A 20,640-nucleotide genomic window follows, 5' to 3' on the forward strand; every position below is an offset into this window, starting at 1 on the left:
ACTTGAGTCCCTCTCAGAAGCTCCTCTTCATCAGACCGGTTCTGGACACGGCGCAGTTTCGGGTCTATCCTCCCAAACAGCGAGTCCGGGACATTCGAGCTATGATTCCGATCTTTCAGCCCTTGCTCTGGGTTTCGGTCAGGATGACCTTGAGGCTGCTGGGCCTCATGGCCTCCTGCATCCTGCTGATCAATCATGCCATGTGGCATATGCGGGCTCTGCAGTGGGACCTGAAGTTCCAGTGGGCGCAGCATCAGGGGAACCTGTCCGGGTACATCCAGATCTCGGAGGGCACTGCACGACAATTCCAGTGGTGGCTCACAAACCAGCATTGGGTCAGCGGCAGATCCCTAGCCCTTCCCCAACCGGAGCACACAGAGGTGACAGATGCGTCCCTCCTGGGATGGGGTGGCCACATGGGAGAGGCGGAGATCAGAGGCCTTTGGTCTCCGGCGGAGTCCAGGCTCCATATCAACTTTCTGGAGCTCCGGGCGATCCTACTTGCACTGAAGGCATTCCTTCCCTCTGTCAAGGGAAGAGTAGAGCAGGTGTTCAGAGACAACACCACTGCCATGTGGTACTGCAACAAGCAAGGTGGGGTGGGGTTGTGGACCCTATGTCAGGAGGCTCTGTGTCTCTGGACATGGCTGGAACATCAAGGCATTTCCTTGGTGGCTCAACACTTGGCGGGTTCTTTGAACGTCAGGGTGGACAAACTCAGCCGCAGGTGCATGATGGATCATGAATGGCATCTTCACTCGGAGGTGGCGCAAGGTCTCTTTCAACAGTGGGGAGAGCCTTGGTTAGATCTATTCGCCACCGAACAGAACGCGCAATGTCTGCAGTTCTGCCCGTTGAAATTTCCAAGGCGGCACTCGCTCATCGACGCTTTTCGTCGCAAGTGGAGTTGCGGTCTCTTGTACGCCTTTCTGCCTATACCACTTCTGCCCAGAGTGCTGAAGAAGATCAGGCGCAATGGGGCCCAAGTCATTCTTGTGGCTCCGGACTGGGCTCGAAGAGTTTCGTATCCCTAGCTACTCAGTATGAGTGTGGATCCCCCGATCCAACTGCCTCTTTGGGAGGATCTTCAGTCGCAGCAGCAGGGGACGGTCCTCCACCCGAACCTGTCCAGCCTCCACCTCCATGCGTGGAGATTGAGAGGCGACAGTTGATTCCATTTGACTTGCCTCCTGAAGTCTGTGATGTCATTCTGGCAGCCAGCCAGGCGTCCCTCCACTAAATCGGTATATGCCTGCAGGTGGAATAAATTTGTGGCATGGTGCACAGCAAAGGCTGTGGATCCCCTTTCTGCCCCTCTTTCTGAAGTACTCTTGTTCCTTCTCTCTTTAGCCCAGTGAGGTCTTGAGCAGCCACGAAACGCCCATTGGTCGCAAAGGGCTTCAGCCCCCATCGTGTGTGGCAGCCCAGGCTGAGACAGCTTCCCGGGCACACACACAGCCGCACCTGAGTACTTCACTAATCTTTAAAAGACCATTTGCTTGTTAATGATGCTTTGTTGTTTTTCACCCCTTCTTAATGCCCCTGCATCTCCACTCTCCTTATTGCTGGAAGAATTAGCCCCCCCGAAATTTTTCCTAGCCCCCCCGAAATTTGACTCTAGTTGCGCCTCTGGTCTTGAGCCCCTTTATTTATATCCTCAGGCCGTGCCCGGTGGGATGGTGTGGTCAGTGGTGTAGTATAACCAGGTTCATGGGTCAAGCCCAATTGTGGCCGGAGGGCTCACTACACCCAAGTACCAGCCACGTGTCCCGGTGGCGTGTCTATAAGGACTGGACAGCTAATCGCTGGCCCCTCGAAGGCCAGTTCATTTCCAAATAATAAACTGGACTATGTGCTGCGGTAGTTGGCAATTGATTAAAGCCACATCACCCGCTGTCATACTGTAGTCAGTGCCTGCGAATCGATGCAATACCCTGTTTCTTGCAACCACAACAAACCTCCCCTTTTCTTACCACACTGCCTCACCTCCAGCAGCTGAACTGAGCACGTCTTACTACTTTATTTATTGATTCCACTATTTGTATGAAGGTACCTGGCCAATGTTGCGGCTGAAGCAGTGTAAATATTTCTGAAGGACCCCCTAAGACTATATTTGGTCATTTGTTGTGGTAGTCTGCCACCAAGTGGACACGTGCTACAGTGTAAGTAGGACTTTCTAAATTCAATTCGTCACCATGCTTCTGAATGACACTTTGCTGCTCGGTGTGAAACTGACATAACACAAGTTGAAAAGTAATTTTTGTATTGAAGGTCAGCAGTGCGGATAATTGCCTTCTGTTAGTGCTGTTATTTCGACTTCTAAGTAAATTCAAATGTTAAATCTTCATATGACCACTGATATTCTACGCTCAGCTGCCCTTGTTGACCTGTCGCCCTTTGCTTGTGTCTCAGGCGGCGAAGGAAAGGGACGCAGAGATAGCAAGGCGCCTGACAGAGCAAGCCGAGGCCCTGAGAACGGACCATGAGAGCCAATGCAAAGGTAATGATTTAGTTCTGTCAGGGCCGGTATTGTCACCAGGGATGGGAGGAGGATATCTGTGCACACGGCCAGGTCCGGGCACCAAAAGAACAAGCATTGGCATAGCCAATAGGTCTCGCCTTTGGGACCTTATAAGTGTTTAGCCATGGAACGGTTGATGTTGTTGCACCAAGGATATTGTGCTGCATAACTAAATACTTATAAGGTCCCAAAAGCGAGACATATTGGCTATGCCAATGCTTTTTACAATTTGGCATGCCATACATCACGCAATACCATGCATGCATCTTAGGTTGAAAATCATAACCAATGTTCTTTCAACCGTGAATGACAAATAGAGCAGTTACTTAATTGTCTACCTTGAACACACTTTGGGCACCACAAGGGACTCTAAAGTGCTATGTAAATGCAAAGACAATACAATAACACTAACATCACTAACTGGATCTAGATATATGCAAATCAGCCTTAAAACTGCTCCAATCTGAACAGTTCAGCCCAAACTGCCAAGCCAGGTCCTCCCTGAAATAGAACACAAGCAACCCAGGACAGGTTCCGACCTAGTATGGGCTTGTCAGTTCAGGCTGGACAGTTCCCACTGGAGCAGGGTCAAGACTAATTTGCACATAGCTGGGTCCAAACTGAGGTGGCAAGATGTGCAAAATAACAATGGAATGGGATGTGACCCTGAGAAATTACCAGTGACTGAAATTGATTCAAGCATTCTAGCCATCAATTTTTGCATACTTTAATATTTTAAAATGAGCATTGGCAAAACCAATAGGTCTTGCCTTTGAGGCCTATTGGTAAACCCAGTTTGCCTAAGCACAAAAAAACTGAAGTGGGGTAAAACTACATAGCAGGCAGATGAAGAAGCAATGGAGGGTGGGAGGGCAGGAGATTCAGCAAAGGCAAGGTGGGCGCAAAGCAGCAACGGAAGGAGGATAGGTGGGAAAAGCAAAAATGAGTGAGGGTGGGCAGGCAGGCACTAAACCACAACAGAGGAATGGTGAGGAGGCAAGAAGCGGCAAAAGAGGAATGCTAAACAGTGATAATCCTAAGGATTGGGAATTGCCTGGAGACATGACACTGCGTAATGCTGTTGACAGTAATGGTATGGACTAGAGCAACATTCAGTCGTGGACAAAGCGACAGCACAGGTACATCAAAGAGGCGGTATTAGGGTACTGTCTGTGAAACGACTGGAATTAAAGTGAAGTTTTGTTTTAGTTTGTTCATTTTATTTTTTTATATAATTTTATTGCTCTTATAATTTCCTTTCTTTCTCATTAGGAAAAAGGACACGTCCGGTTCCTTTCTTTCAAAAGTCTGCGTATTCCATTATTTCATGTCCTCACTGCTTCTATACTTGCTTAGATAAAGTACAGTGCTGTAGTTTGAGTTTCTGTCAGTTGACCTAGCGTCAGCATTGGCCTTTTAAAACATTAATTAAATCTTAATTTTCACCTTCGATTTGACATTCTCAATTACCAAAAACAATTTCTGGTTTCCTTACATTGACAATCCAGAAGCTACGAGTGTTTCTATCATTCTGTCATCGGGAGAAGATGGGAGGGTGTTCTGAGAGGTGGTGCTTGCAGTGCGCAAACCCTGCAGGCAGTGGCAAGAGGGTTTTGGTTCTAACTGGGCCATCGCCGATAAAGTAGGTGAACAATCGGGCAGCCAAGATCTGGCGTTGCAAGTGTAGGCACGCAAAGAATGGACCCCGATTCGCCTCTGGATTTCACTAAATGACCCAAAAGCGATGCTGCCTGAACCGATGCCTTGTTCGCCCGGTCTCACCTCACTGGCTCTCTTGTGTTGTTTTGCCTTTGCAGAGATTCAGCGGGTACATGATCAGGAAAAGGCCTCCATGGTGGAAGAGTTCCAGACAACGCAGGCGGCGCTCCAGGTCTCTGAGCTGCATCTCAATCCTGAATTATTCCTGATGGAGATGGCGCTCTTTAGCCGAGGGAAATGCTGTAGAAAGATGGGGGACACAACTGAATGCCTCATGATGATTGAGCTGATTTATAGCGTCCACAGCTACTTCTATGTGTGTCTCGGCGCTAGACAATAACTGTACAGATATGACAACAATCAGGCCTACACCAATTCACATTTCCATGCAGGTGGAAGGGGTCCCTAAGACTCAACACACGTTGCACCTTCCCCTTGACGCGTGTAGTTTTAATGGCGCAGTTTTATAACCTTGGATGTGACTGTATTCTAAACGTATGAGAAAAGTTCTGCGCGAGGTGAACCATCAAGCCTTGCAGCAGAAGGTTAAACAAATATACTCAGATTATTATTAATGTTACTTTGGTTGCCAGCTGAGGCTTGCATTTGTGGTTTGAAGTGTGTTTGATGCTGTGAGGCCAATGTGGTAAGGATTCGGTGGCACACAGGAACAGGTCACTCTTGCTAAGATTCGTACACATTCACTCTGCCCCTTAGGGTACGTGTGGCAGGAAGAATTGTAAGCTAGATAGGGTCATGAATTCCTATGTACCACTATTCAGTGCATTGGTAGAGCGCTACTGGGCTGGTTGGTAAGCTGGCACAAGGAACGTAGTTGACTTGGGTCGCTCTTAGGTAGATGGGGTTGGTTTTATAGTTCTAAAAATTCCGGCTTTAGCCAATAGAGGCCAAAGGGTGAAAGCATGAAGAGACATAGGAAAAATGTTTATAATCACAGATGCCCACGGTGTAAAATATCCCATGTGGAGCTGGAAAAATCGAATTGGGCGCAGAATGGGCTGCATAGTTCTTGACGGTTCCCGCAGGCCTTGGAAAGGTTTTGCCAAACCTTTGTGCACAGGCCTGTCACACTGCCACACAGTATGAGAATGTGGCTCAAGGAGTGGGGCAGAGGAGGTAGTCCAGAGTGAGCTGGCCTCTTTCCCAGGGCCTCCATTATGCATTGAGTTACTTCATCCACCCCATTGCTTTGCTGGCTGCTCGCTCAGACTTTGAGCTTGTTGGCCCAGCTCACAGAAGAAAAAGAACTTTCCACAAATCTTTATCCTGTGTTCAAGGTTAGGGACCCTGGACTTTCTTCTCTACCATTAGCCTTAAACTATGTATTCATCTGTGGGACACCTTCTCACACACAGGATATGAAACCCTAGTGTCGCAATCTGCACAACGCAACATTGTCCATGACTGTTCTGCACGGGCAAGATGAGATGTCGGAACGGGTTGGAAAACGGACTCTAAAAACACATGGATCTGTTGGCTTAGTCACAGAAGGGTAGCCTTGATGGGGCTGTTGCATAGCCGCAATGCCATCACTGGCCCAAGGGCTATAGCCTCGCAGGATTAGAGCTCGGTAAATGTTCTCTCTGTATAGTAATGAATTGAACTGCTGGACAAACCATTCAGCACACTCCTTAAGGATGGACCTCCGCCTTCCGAGTCCAGTTTAGCCTGTGTGGTCGTAAATGTCCTCCCACTTAACTGCAAATACATGCCCCTTGCAGGTAGCAAGGCCCAGTACACAGCTCTGCATCCCCTCCAAACCATGTATAATCAGATGGAACTGCAATCATTTAGGGAGTGTGCTCAACAGTGAATTTTTAAGGTTGCAAGATGGAGGACACAGACTCAAGAAAAAGGTTGTAACCATAAACTGCAGCTCCCTCCTCACCTTTCATCAAGCGTAGTGAGCGGTCAGCTGTGCTTCACATTGTGCTGATGGCCCCTCATGGGGCGCTTTATTGGTCAAGACGCCTGAATTAACCTTGGACTGCTTTTCCTTCAGGCACAGCTGGATCTGCTGAATTCACAGGTGCGGTCCTTTCAGGAGAAGATGAAAAGGGTGGAGGCGTCGGTCCTGAATCAAGACTACAAGAGGCACGTCCAGGTGAGCGGGGGGGTGCGTTCATGCCTGCATGTGGATGGCCATTAAGGTGAGCAGGCATGAGAAATGGAGTCAACAGGCACAGGAGTTTAGGTTCGCATATATGATCATTCAGTAGAGTAGGCGTGATCTTTCAGGAGAGTAGATGCATACACTCAGACAGGCTTTGGTACAGACACCAGTGCTTGCTTGACTCAGGAAATGAGTGGAACCTTAGGTGGGAAACATCACAACTCTGACGAGCTCAGGATGGCACCAGTAAAAATTACAAGTAGGCATCATCACAGCTAAGGCAAGTGTCTGCAAGACTTACGCAGGCATCAGAAGCACTTACGCAAGTGTTGGTACAGCTCAGGCGATCTCCGCATCGCTCAAAAAGAGAAAGCTTGGTCAGCTGGCCTCAGTTTTGCAGCTCTTGTTGGTGTTCCAGCACACGGGCCACATAGAACTTTGACAGTGAACTATGACCCGGAATTACACTTCTACTCTGCTGGCCTCCTCCCATGCCCATGATAGGGAAATCACCCCCTTCAGAACTCCCTTCACTTCAAGGCCTGGGTCTCACAAAAAGCTTTGCTAATGTACGGCGTTTCTAGATTGCAGCACGCCTGCAAGTGTCTCTGGGGATGCACGCCACTGCTGACCTGGATCACTGTTTGCTATTACGGAAGGAATTCTGTCCTTTTCTGCAGCGCTTGGCGACTCTCACATCTTTTTGTCTGTGAACCTCAAGCCTGGCCTGCAGTACATCTGTGTGACATCACACCAGCACAGCTCTGCCTGTGCACCTCCATCCAGACACTGCGGAGCCTCAGCTTCCGCGGCATCGATCCTCTGCATCTCTGATCCCATGCCTCTCTCTTCTCCCCCAGGAGTACGGGAGCCCGGGCCAGTTCTGGGAGCAGGAGCTGCAGAGTCTGCACTTTGTCATTGAGATGAAGAACGAGAAGCTGCACGAGCTGGAGAAGAAGCTGCTGAACCTCACTCTGGTGGTATGCATGGGTTCCTTTCCTTACACCCCCTGAGTATCAGTGTCTGTGGAAATATGCCCCTTGAACCTCACTCTGGTGGTATGCATGGGTTCCTTTCCTTACACCCCCTGAGTATCAGTGTCTGTGGAAATATGCCCCTTGAACCTCACTCTGGTGGTATGCATGGGTTCCTTTCCTTACACCCCCAGAGTATCAGTGTCTGTATAAATATGCCCCTTGAACCTCACTCTGGTGGTATGCATGGGTTCCTTTCCTTACACCCCCAGAGTATCAGTGTCTGTATAAATATGCCCCTTGAACCTCACTCTGGTGGTATGCATGGGTTCCTTTCCTTACACCCCCTGAGTATCAGTGTCTGTATAAATATGCCCCTTGAACCTCACTCTGGTGGTATGCATGGGTTCCTTTCCTTACACCCCCTGAGTATCAGTGTCTGTGGAAATATGCCCCTTGAACCTCACTCTGGTGGTACGCATGGGTTCCTTTCCTTACACCCCCTGAGTATCAGTGTCTGTGGAAATATGCCCCTTGAACCTCACTCTGGTGGTACGCATGGGTTCCTTTCCTTACACCCCCTGAGTATCAGTGTCTGTGGAAATATGCCCCTTGAACCTCACTCTGGTGGTATGCATGGGTTCCTTTCCTTACACCCCCAGAGTATCAGTGTCTGTATAAATATGCCCCTTGAACCTCACTCTGGTGGTATGCATGGGTTCCTTTCCTTACACCCCCAGAGTATCAGTGTCTGTATAAATATGCCCCTTGAACCTCACTCTTTGGTATGCATGGGTTCCTTTCCTTACACCCCCTGAGTATCAGTGTCTGTATAAATATGCCCCTTGAACCTCACTCTGGTGGTATGCATGGGTTCCTTTCCTTACACCCCCTGAGTATCAGTGTCTGTATAAATATGCCCCTTGAACCTCACTCTGGTGGTATGCATGGGTTCCTTTCCTTACACCCCCAGAGTATCAGTGTCTGTATAAATATGCCCCTTGAACCTCACTCTGGTGGTATGCATGGGTTCCTTTCCTTACACCCCCAGAGTATCAGTGTCTGTATAAATATGCCCCTTGAACCTCACTCTGGTGGTATGCATGGGTTCCTTTCCTTACACCCCCTGAGTATCAGTGTCTGTGGAAATATGCCCCTTGAACCTCACTCTGGTGGTATGCATGGACAATGAACAACTTGACAATATAACTGCTAAATTATCCCCCAAAAAACATTCCCCCAAGTAAAGTGGTTGTTAGTTTTTATAAATGTATTTCCAATACTGTGTATATTTTGAATAAATACCACAGTATGAATTTTCTTCTTCATTAAATTTCATACTCCTCAAGACTGTATTAGCCTGGCTGCGTCTGTCCTTTTGAGACGAGTAATCGCGTCTTCCATTTTATCTTCTCTTTCTGTGGGACCATTGCAGATGGAGAGAAACCTGTTGCTAGAGGAGAAGGTGTCTGCTCTTCAACAGGACAACGAAAATTTGCATGTTCAGATCCAGAACCACGTGTCCGTCACAAGGTATGAGAAATGTAACTATTTGCGGTCCTTGCAAAGTGGATGGTTGCACCATTGCTTATAGCACACTCCAGCCGGTCATATCCTACTGATAGGACCCTAGATTGCTCATGTCAAGTATCTGGTGACTAGATTTATTTTGCCCTACTGTTTGATGGCAGGTGTGTCTTGTCTTATTGTATGTTGCCCAAGCTGTAAATGAGATGTATTTGGTGCACAGTCTGGTTTTGTGATATGTAGTTTGGTACCCTGACTGTTCATATTGTTTGATACCCAAACTGGTATTCCTTTTGTTTTGCGTCTTTTCGGGGCCCATCTTATTACCCAGAATGATTTTGCCATTGTGTTTTGTGCCCAGAGAAGTTATGTTTTTTTGTGTGGCGCTTAGGCTGGCCATTTCATGTTCAGGACTTAGAGTGGGTAGCATATTGATTTTTTGCTCAGGGGTCATTTCTTTTTGTATGGCGGCGAGAACAGTCGCCTTTAGAACCTTCCAAGTCAGGACGACAAGCTTACCTTAGTCTGTGTGGGGTGGGGGTGGGAAATGAAGCTTCCTGTATTTTGGACTGGTGCAGCCTCGGTAGCTGTGGATCATGATGTCCTTCTGTTTTACAGGCGGATGTCTGAGGAACTGCAGTCCATGCAAGAAGCGCTAGAGCGAGAGACGCTCGCCAGGCAACAGGTTCACCATGAGAAGGAAGAGCTGCTCTATCGGGTTCTTAACAACAAGACGTTGCCAGCCTTTCAGCTTTCTAGTGTGGCAGCCGAGGTGCCACTCCTTGCAACGTAGAAGCCAACCAAAAATGTGAGAGGGTGGCAGAAAGCAATGAAGATCCAGGAATAGCAAAAGACACTCAATGCTAGTCTGAAACTCTGCTGTGCTTGGATCCTCACCGTAGAGTCCAAAACACCTCCAAGAGCTACAGTAATGAGAAAGCGGTATATAGAACTGTGGTTGCGTGTTTTCTTTTAAGAAAGACAGTATTTTGCATCTTGGTTCAGCTAACCAGCACTGACATTTCACTCCTAGGAAGGATCTGCGTAGGAGGAACAGCATGGTGGTCAAAGACACCCTGCCACCTTTTCATCTTAATGGAGTTGGCTGTAGAAATGGGTCCAGTGGTTGCCAAACAACACACAGCATAGAGTGGCGCAATATTTTAATTTACAGTTTGCCATGATTCTCATGGAATGGAAAAACCACGCAACGCATTTGCATGTCTCCTCAGCCCTATCACTCGCCATCAAGATGATTTTGCACGGATCCTTACACTCCAAGCTCAACCTGGTGACACAAGGGAAAAGGAGACATTCCCGAAGCCATGCAGACAATCCTCATTATTGCTGCCATCTTTCTCCATCTGGCGTTCTATATCTTCCTGTTACATGGCTGGACATGCCCGCTACAAGCACTGGCTGGTGCTGGAAGGAGTAGTCATGTTTTCCATAGCGAATCTGTTTAATCACCCACTCCACCCAATGATTCATAAACTGTATTTTTATTCTTTTAAATAAGCTCAAATGTCTCTGACGGACTTCATCACAAAACGTAGGGCGCGTTGTCCAACTCCTTATGTGTCAAGAAATGAAGCAAAGAGACTCTGAAATAAACTGGTTTTATCACCCTGTGGCTGAGGCTTTATCTTCAATGGGTTGGGGGATGTGGGAATTGTGAAACAGTATTACAGACTCTGTCACATAAAGGGTGAGTTTCATAAACGTATAGGGATAATGTGAGCAGAACGATGCATTTGTAGCACGTGTGGCTGTAGATACACATGCTATACATACTCTTGCCATCTAGTGTTGGATCCAGAAGTTTGCAACTTGTTTTTCTTCAAAAAAGTTTGAGTCACAAGACCTTTTCTGACTCATGCTTTTGGTCCTCAGTGTACCAGCACGCGGTCTCCCCCTCAGATTGTTTTCTTCTGACTTGGGCTCATACATAAGGGAACACTGCTCTGGGAATGATGTATTGCACACCAGTTTTCTAAATACTAGCTACTCACACATCTAACCCCGTACACAAAACTAACATTCCTGCCTACCGGAAGATCCTTCATGCAACACCAGGACATCAAACCTGAGGTCTCCGACATTTAGCCTTCGACGCACTGTGCCTCCTTGCTCCAGAGCTTGATTAACCTCGAGTCTTCTCAGTCATCTATTGGAGAAGGCATCTTTTAAATGTCCCTTTGGTCAGGAGCAGCTGTTTACACCCCTGGTGGACCACATGCTCCCACAAAATTACAATTGACATGAACAAGGCAAAGTCCATCCAGAAGCAGGGTGGGCTAATTCTCTTCAGGTTCCTGCACAGTCGGCACACAACAACATTCACCTGTTGATGGAGCACTTGCCAGGAGTGGAGAATAACATTTTGGACCTGCTCAGCAGGTCCCATCAACACGTCCATATGTGGGAACTCCACCCACAAGTCCTTCAGAAGTAATCTAATCGGTGGTGCTCCCTGACCATAAACTTGTTTTCAACTTTTGAAAATGCAGAATGCAAAATCTTCACCTCCAGGTATTCACACGCACAGTCCATGGGCAAAGCACTACAGAAGAGCTAGCTGCACCAACCTGGACAAAGCGGTCCTGGTATTCAGCACTCCTAGAGATGTTATTCAATCCCACTAGAAGTTACAGCTGAGTTCGGACTTTCTAACTCGGCAAAGAGGCCAGCTCAGACACCCAGATTCCAGACAGCTGAACCTCGTGATCTGGCACCCATGTTCCTAGAGTTCGGCTATCTCAAACTTTCAGAGGAAAGCATACTTATATTGTTAGAGGAGCAAAAGCCTACTACTCGTGCCTGTTATGCAGTCATCTGAAACACATTTATATACTAGTGTATCTCCAAGCAGTTAAACCCTTTTAAGAAGGTTGTCTGTAACCTTCTACACCTATAAAGGGCAGCCTTACACTTCCATACGCTTACACTCAATCACAGTAGCAGTGGACCTACAAAACGGACAACACTCATTGTTTTAAGGTTGCCGTCATTAAGGCCTTTATGGTGTTTCTTAAGAGGTTCTGTGTGGAACCTCAATGTGGTCCTCACACAACTCAGCCCTTACACTCATGCGACCTACAGTTCTTGACTTGGAAGTGAGCCTTTAGCCCTGGATAAATTTGTGTTACGCCACCAAAATTAGCGTGATTTCAGTAATTTTGCATTCCTCGGGTTATGTGAAAGTGCCAAAATTATGCTGTAACACCACATTGCATAATATAAGGCTACAAATTTACCATGAATGCTCTGTTCATGATGAAAACTTACAGCGAATGATGAATTGAGAATGCCTGTTGTTCTCATTGCTTTTATTTTTTGCATTTACACAAAATACATCCTCACGTCCAAAGTGTTCATGAGGACGATTTTCCCAATGAAATACAACACTAAATTCCAATTTTGCATTTAACATATTTAAGCATAATTTTGTGGTGATTTTGCATAACTGTGCAAAAGCAAATTATGCAAATTTCACACATTCCTAGTAGCCTTATTGGCTGCAATCACCTCCCTCAGATGTGTTAGTTAGCTTTAGACTTTTACAATACAGGAATCTTTCATCTAGGTTCACAAAGATAGGGTAGTCCTTCATACCGACCTCAAATTGCTGCAAACATTTGCCTAATCTTTTTACATGAGCCAGACCATTGACTTGCCAGTCTTTTTCCTGCAACCAGAGACTGTAGAAAGTGCCCTTCACACCCTAGAGGTTAAAATGGCACTCATGTACAATATTGATAGAACTAAGACAGTCTTACAGTCCAGTTCTTTTTTGTAGCTTTTGCCAAACCCCACAGAGGTAGATCCCTTTCTAAAGCAGGTATTGCATGATGGATCATCAAGTGCATTCAGACTTTTTATGCTAAGGCCAAGTGCACGCTCCCTGTGCCCCCTAGAGCTCACTCCAAACACCAAAAGGAGCCCCCTTAGCTTTTCTAAGTAATATGCCTTTAGCAGATATCTGCAAAGCAATATTGCATAGGCTTTCTAGCATGTCAGCACGCTCTAATTGGCCAAGCTGTCCGAAGAACACGGTTTCAAACCTCTCTGTCATCTGCTCGCTAACTTTGAAGAGGAACTGCTTTACAATTAACTTAAAGCATGTGTGTCTACAGCCACACATGCTACAAATGGAAAATGTTGCTTAGCCTATTACCATCTATTTGTAGCCTTTAGTGCTGTAGATTCACGTGTGCCCACCGTCCTCCCCAGAAGCTAGCGATGCTGACAAATGTCCTCTGCCCTTTTCATTCCCTTTAGTATTCACAGGATACTCCATCTCTGTCTTTGACACTACTCAACCGCTGAGTGGAAAACAATCTGATGTGGAGCCAGCATGCTGGTGCATTGTGGACCAAGAGTGGAGTCACAACACGTCTTGTGACTCAAACTCCTTCGAAGAAAAACAAGTTGCAATCATCCGGGTCCAACACTAGGTGAGAGGAACATACAGAGCATGTGAATCTATAGCTCTACAAGTTATGAACAAATGGTGACAGGGTAATATTTTCCACATGGCGTATAATACATAAAGCACCATTAAACGTGATGGACCACCTGTAATCGAAGAGTTCTCCTTTAAATGAATCCCTAACACTTGTAGCATAGAACTGTGATTAACTAGTGATATTCTTTGTTTTCCATGAGACACCGGGAGTTGCCAATCAAACTAAAAAGTACTTTATTGGCAAGGTATCTGTATTGGCTACATGGGTTCTGGGTAGCCATTCTCCTAAGTCTCGACAGCAGAGGCACAGAGCTGGCCATACCAATTATGTGCTTTAAAATCCCCACCAAAATGTGAGCGTAGGACCCAGCGATAGGGTGACTAGGAAATAACCAGTGGACTACAAGAGCACTTTACAAGCCAAATGCTGTTCCCCATGCCTCCTGTGCATGACCACAGCCTTGCCCATCAGGCACTGTGTGCAGGAATATTGGGCAGAGGGTGTTCTCAAAGCCCCTGACTTGTGCTGTTGACCTCTCACGATGCATTGAGGTGCATAAACATTGTGCATAGCCACAAACACTGTGGGCTAAGGTGTTGGCATGGAACAGCTCGGCTGGCTCACAAATTGACAGAAAGATACAGGCCACGGCCACTGGATACTCAGGGCACCCTCATTAGTAGGGGCAACAGGCAGGGCTAGCAGGTATGTGGCCAAAGTCCATGTCATATATCCCTGGGAGCTGGCGGGCGATTTATGGGACGCAGGTCATGACCCAAAGATACCCACAAGGGCCCGTAATATTTAGATTTTGGATTCATTCCTTAACACCCCATCAACTGACATATTTGTAAGGGAATATATATATCTGCTTTAAGTTGCATTTGCCACTAATTTGGTAATGGATGACAGAAACGGTGCATAGATGGGTTACAGCTTGTGTTTTTCTAGACTGATGCACAGTTTTGTTTGTCATTTTTCTAGGGAAATCTTACTTTGACAAGAACCTTAGAAAATATTTTTAGCAACATCTCTGCACCTTGGATAATCCTTGAGGACATACCTCATACTTCCTGTTTCCCTGCTATCACACTTGATGCAAAGGCTTGCCTCTTTGGATTTCCACCTCTTTGCGGTGACCTGTTTCCAGCTCCATTTTGTGGGCGCCTCGGGCCATATCATACATACAGCGCATTTTCCTTGTTTGCACCGGGTGACCTTTTAAAAGGTGTGCCTGGCGCAAACAAGGAAAATGTGCCGCATTACGATGAATGTGCTGCACACAGGGCAGCCACGAACTCCCGCTGCTCTGGGGCCAGGGTATTCACTTGAAAAAGGGAGTGTCTGCTTTGAAGCTGCTCCATGTTTCACTGTGAAGGCGGCAACCCACCTGTACTCTCAGGCGGGTGCAGTCACTCACCTGCAAGGGGATGTCTGGGGGGGGGGGTCCATGGGACCCCCTTTACACCCTTCAGAGGTCTGCCTTCAGGGGGCACACTGAGGTTGCGCACTGTCAGTGTGCCTCCTGGCAGCTTCTTTACCTCTGCGCCCACATCTGTCATACGGCGGCCATGCCCCCATGCAAATGAGGAAACACCATCGGATGATGGCGCTGGCGCTTTATGTGCGCTAGGTCTATCGGAATAACAGAAAGCATCTGCGGCCCCTTCAGAAATATCAAAGTGCCCCGGGGGCGTGCAAAGCAGGAGCAAACGCCCGTTGGGCCACCGAGACACTTCTGTAATACAGCCTCTGGTCTCTTACCAGTGTGCATCTGCATGTTGGACCCTTGAAAGAGGTTAGATAGTCTTGGAACAGTACAGTGCTCTGTCGTGGCTGTAAGGTGACAACATGGCGCTGCATAAAACTCCCAAAGATGGTCTGCTGGGGTGTAGTGCCAGTGCAGGGATTTATAACACTGCAGACTGGCTTTTCTCTGTAGCTGCCTTCGCTGTGGGTGCTGTTGCTATCATGGTCGTTTAGTGCTTGCTGAGGGATGAAACTGTGTTGGAGTTAATCAGATATTATTTAAATACCCTCAGATTTCTACCAGTGGCCAGGGCAGGGGCAGGCTGCACAGCTTCAAGTTTTCTGACCTGACTTTCAGAGTGTGGCACCTTTAAGTGAAACTCGAGTGCACCAAGTTCCACGCTTCTCGGCCCCAAACCAAATTCAAATAATTACAATTAGTGGGCCAATGTGTAGGTTTTTGCTAATATTTATTTAGCTTCATCTGTAACAAGTTGAATAATACACGTGTAAAGTATTAATTGTAAAATATAGAAGTTATACAGACATCATTGCATCTAGACAATAATTGTTGATATATATATTTTAATCCTTTTTTTAGGGCTCTTGCACCATGAGGATCACACTTCACAGTCAGTTGAGTAGAATAAGGTACAGATGTAACCATAATAAAGCTGAACACAATTAGGTCAGTAACTTTGCACAGTACTCTTGGGAGTGAATGGAATACATGTTCAACCAGGTGTGCACGGAAGAAGTGGGCATTACTCACCTGTGTTTCCATGTTATATATGTGGTGTACATACATTTTGACATGAGGGAATCTTTTGCAAAATATCAACTGCGCTTTAATGCTTTTTTCCCCCCAGATAGTATTACCTTTGGTGGTATCCCTGCCCTGACCCCCCACTATAATGGGGGTGTTTTCTCAATTAGACTCCTGCTCTTGATAGGAGCAAATCTCTCGTGTCCAGGGTAGGAGTGCACCTTACAGATGTTTGCGAATGCTCACAGGCCTGCATGCTCATAAATGTTCACCAACTTTGTAAGGAACCCCCTACAAGGAGCCCCATCCCCACTCTATGCACATTTGATCAGCTGTAGGCATTCTGGGGTAAAATGATGGCAAGGAACTCGTGAGTTTAAAGTCATAAACCAAGTCATGTGCACGCCATCATGGGTTGCAAGTGCCTTTGTGCCTCGAGCACAGTTAGTAGAGACAGATTACCTCTGGTTTAGGAAAGCCATCAAAATGGGCTGGATCCCAAATTCTAAAGTGAGCTCTGACCCAAAGCAGTTGTTGTTGTTCTGTACATCGGGCAGCGCAGGGATGGCCACTTGCTGCTGAACACCGCTCTGGTAAATACCTCATAACACAACAGCCGCCATAGTCCAGAAACGTGGTACAAGTGAAAAACAGGGCAAATGTTATTTGCACAACTTTGCTGCATGTGTAAGAACACAACATGGCACACATGTATTTCACGCTATTTTTACTGTAGTTACAAAACACAAAATAAGGAAAGTATGTTTTGTCCACTCATCAAATGTAGAAGATGGGACTAAGTCTCAAGCAGAACATCAATTTGACATTTTTTTCAGAATTAGCAAATCAGTGCAGATCAATATACTCTTATATTTGAAGGAATATTGGTTAGGATGCATTTGTTAGAATTTCTATTGCACTTCCAAAATAATTTAGAAGCAATGAATGTTTAGCAGTGTGCCCACAATCCATTCCTCCAATTCTACCCTGGTGCAAAATATCTCTTTGTTGCACAGCAACTCTGGCATGCATTTCACTTGTGAAACGTTAGTGTTTTATGGCCTAAGGTGCGCTAATTCTATAAGCGTTTTGTAATGGGACAGAGATTATTTTTGATGCCCAAAATATATTATTCTTAGATGTTCTTCTCCTGATATGGATTTTAACAGTGATTCCAGGTCACAGAAACCATGAATCTGGAAGCGTCAAAGGAAGAAACGCAACTCTTGGTCTGCCATGCGTTTGTAATCCAGCTGGAAGTTTATCGACTCAGCCGAAGCGGCCTGACACTGCAGAGTGTGCAGCGCCCCCTTGAGTGAGTATAATATATATGGGTGAGAGGACGGGCTCTGGGGCCACTGTTTGCCCAATGCTAGACCCTGATGCAAACAAACCAGGGGAGCTCCCGATAGGTCCGGGTGGAAGCACAGACCGGTGCTCCAGTGACATCTAGGGCTCAGTGTTGGTATTGCGTGCCTGTGGCCGCCCACCGACTAACAGGGCCTACGGTATGAAACGTTAAAACCCAGGTCACAAACAGTGCAGTCCGCGGATTTTGCACACCAATGATCGCATCTGAGACTTTTTTGTGGGTGCAATGCGACTGAAATGCAACTAATTAGCTGAATTTGAAGACGCTCATTCTCGGGCGATCACTGAGACTTCTGCCTCATTACTATGCAGGGTGCATTCAGACGCCCTCCTGCAAAAGCTGCAAATGCAGGGATTGATTGATGGCAGGCCTCCCAACATGCATCTGCATTTCTTTCATGCTTACATTTTTAAACTCTTACCTTTTTCCTTGAAAGGGACAGGGGCTGCTTTAAGAAATAAGTCGGCGTGCATGGAGTGATATGGGGGACGGGGATAAGCATGCAGCGGTCCTCTCAACCAGAGCCTGCTACCCTCACGGCCAAGAGCCACAATTCACAAGGTCAAATGACACCCCATGTCTGGTGTGAGTATCAGTTCAATTGCAGTCACATATTGAAGCATTTCATTGAAACATGCCATGAGGAGGGAGACGCCACTTTCACACATCTTTGGCCCTCAAAATAAGTTTGCTTGATTTTTGGTGTGCAGATACCGGGGGTCTCGAATCTGTGATTCTGGCCTGTACCCACGCACCAAAATCCAGCAACTTTGATTCCCAGAATGGTGAAAAACAACACCGACCCAAGAATACTGAGACTTTTCTAAACCCTGGGTTTCCCCTGATGCTCAGAACTGGTGGAAGATGTCAGCTGGAGGGCCGGTGGGTCTTGAGGTTGAGGGGTAAGAGGTTAGGACAGTGTAAGCCGAGGAAACACTTTCTGTGTTCTGCTAACAGCCCACCCCCACTAGCTCCCGTGGCACTGAGGAGGTTGGTCAAGACCTGGTCTATGCTCCCGCCTGCTACCACTGCCCGAGTCCAGCAGCGTTTTGATTGTGTGCAGGTTTGCACGTGCTGAAACCAGCCCAGTGTCTGTGGACTCACAATTACCTGGACCAGAGGCACTGGGCTACCTGCAGTGGCCCAGAGCAGTTTCCCACCCAGAGATAACAATCTGGGAGGAATACAGCAACTTGTAACAACTAATTGTTTGCCTTGCACAGCACTTTTTAGTGCATTACAACATACCTTTTTGTGGTCGCTAAGCCTTTGCTTTTGCAACTCGTCTGCTTTGTGACTGCAAACTGTTTGTATATCAGGCCCCAGTTGGACTCCCACATTGTCGAAGCTCCTGTAGTGAGCAGCAGCTGGTACAGGAGGAACACCCGCTGTCCAGTCATCACATGAAGGCACTGGCTGAGGCCCCGGAGGGAGCAGATTGACACTGATGCAGCAGTGGTAGCCAGTTGATGTTCACATTACGATTTTGAAATCTTTTTAACATAACCGAACTGTAGCTGTGACAGTGAGGGTTCTTGGATGTGGAATGCCTGGCTGCTGCCAATGGTGTGCACTGTCCTATTTCCCAGAGTTCTTGCATTACGCAGTGCGCGCCGCCCTGCGAGTAGGAGCAGCAGCCGCAGCAGCAAGGGGCAGCACGGTGACATGGGTAGACACAGTTGTGGTGCCCTGTAGGTTCTGGGCACGGCAGGTGTAGGTGCCCTCATCCACAGCCCGTACCCCATCAACGCTGAGGCTGCTCTCCGACTCCTGCACCATCTGCCCCCCACGGCGCACCAGGTTTGCGCTCTCGCGTACGTATGGAGGGCGTCCAATCTGAGGAGGAAAAGGAAAGATAGATCCAGGATTAGTGAGCAATGGAAGAGCATTACTTTATCTTAACCTGGTGAGCCCAGCATAGTCAATACTCTTGGTAGGAAATCGACCCTACAAGTAACTTGTTAACCCTTAGCAGTGTTTATAGCATGTATAGGAATGCCATAAGACATTTTAACTCAAACCACACCAAATGCTGCTAGAGTGCAACAGTACCATGTCCATGCGATGTGAGAGTGTGAGAACTGCGACAATAACACAGGGGCAGTTACATTCATCTCTACAGTACACTGATATTACCAGGTACATTGGGGGCCGCAATATAGATGTGCCGCGGGGGCGCAACAGACGTTCGCACCCGCTGTGCATGCCCTGGGGCAGTTTGGTTTTACAGAAGGGGTTGCAGATGCTCGTGCACCCCCTTCTGTAATACTGAAAGCGCTAGTGCACATACAGTGCCAGTACTTCTTCAAGAGGGTGTTCCCTCATTTGCGTGGCCCCATGCAAATGAGGGAATCCTTTTGCCTCTGCGCCTGCGCTCTTTTACAGATGTGGGTTCATAGGCAAAGAAGCTATCAGGAGGCGCACTAACAATATGCCACCTACAAGGTGGCGCACTGTCAGTGTGCCCTCTAATTGCAGCCCTCTGGAAGGGGAAATCGAGGAAAATGCGCTGTTTGTATAATATGGCCCAAGGAAGAGAAGGGCTACACCTCCAACTTCATCTGCCGCTTATTCTAGGGCGAGCTCATTCTATATGTGGCATTTCCTCAGCATAGGCATACTCAGGTGACCAGGTAGGAGCTCTGGTTGTTCCCTAGGTGCAGGGGACCCTGAGAAATCACGAGGGTGGGCTCTGGGGGATGCTGCTTAACTAAATTGATCACTAGCTCCGGGTACATTTAAGCCAGGAACATCCCATCTTTTGCCCTGTTACGCAGCTGTTGTGGCAATTGTGGACAGACCATCATTTTGTAGGTTGTGTGATGTGTGTGACATCATACTGATGCCCCGGGGAGGGTTCAGGCACACAATATGCATAGACTGGAGCTTTCTTCCCTTAAAGCGATCGGGTGGGCAGCCTCTCTCAGGAGGATAAGGTACATAATGATCCCTTTGACAAGGCCTCAGTGAGCGGCAGGCGTCCTTTACTAGTGGTCCTATGAATAGCGAGGACCTGCTGATGGGGTTCTTTTCAGCCCGCAGCCCCACAGCAGGAGGATACCCAAGCGGCGGCATGTTAATTCTCATTCTTTGGGATCTTGACACATTTTCGAGTATCGGGGTATATTTTGTCTACTGGACTCTCATTACTGGGACTGCTTTAGAACACCTCAATATCAGCTGCCAGTTCACTCTGTTTAGGATAAGGATTGTTTGATATTTTTGCCAAGAACTGTTTTCCATGTTATCTGTGCCATCACAGCTCCCATCATTTCCCCACTGGCCCATCTGGTGTCAGGCTGGGTCCATGCGGCCTTTGCTTCACCTGCTCTCCAACTATCTTGCCACGGCTGGCATCATACTTAAGCAGCTACTAAATGCAGCACCGTGAACCTTACAGCACACCTTC

At 47.3% G+C, this 20,640-nt stretch overlaps 2 protein-coding genes across 3 annotated transcripts in view; one reads left to right on the plus strand and one right to left on the minus strand.

Annotated features, from left to right (window-relative positions):
• Positions 1 to 10,508, plus strand: part of CCDC69 (coiled-coil domain containing 69) — a 127,979-nt gene extending 117,471 nt beyond the window's left edge. The window contains exons 4-9 of the mRNA XM_085617681.1: positions 2,413 to 2,500; positions 4,339 to 4,412; positions 6,264 to 6,365; positions 7,235 to 7,354; positions 8,784 to 8,881; positions 9,494 to 10,508. Coding sequence (XP_085473807.1) covers positions 2,413 to 2,500; positions 4,339 to 4,412; positions 6,264 to 6,365; positions 7,235 to 7,354; positions 8,784 to 8,881; positions 9,494 to 9,668 — 657 coding nt within the window. The 3' untranslated portion in view covers positions 9,669 to 10,508. The remainder of the gene's footprint in view (positions 1 to 2,412; positions 2,501 to 4,338; positions 4,413 to 6,263; positions 6,366 to 7,234; positions 7,355 to 8,783; positions 8,882 to 9,493) is intronic.
• The window catches only part of LOC146810625 (platelet-derived growth factor receptor-like protein), a 119,221-nt gene that overhangs the window by 45,674 nt on the left and 52,907 nt on the right, over positions 1 to 20,640 (minus strand). The window contains exon 6 of one of the 2 annotated variants that reach the window (XM_085617679.1): positions 15,547 to 19,067. The exons of the other annotated variant lie outside the window; for it this stretch is intronic. Within the exon in view, the coding sequence (XP_085473805.1) occupies positions 18,831 to 19,067 (237 nt within the window). The 3' untranslated portion in view covers positions 15,547 to 18,830. Of the gene's footprint in view, positions 1 to 15,546; positions 19,068 to 20,640 lie in introns of those variants that run through there. 2 annotated transcript variants of the gene reach the window in all.

This window comes from Triturus cristatus, chromosome 7 (assembly GCF_964204655.1).
Source record: "Triturus cristatus chromosome 7, aTriCri1.1, whole genome shotgun sequence".
Taxonomy (NCBI): domain Eukaryota; kingdom Metazoa; phylum Chordata; class Amphibia; order Caudata; family Salamandridae; genus Triturus; species Triturus cristatus.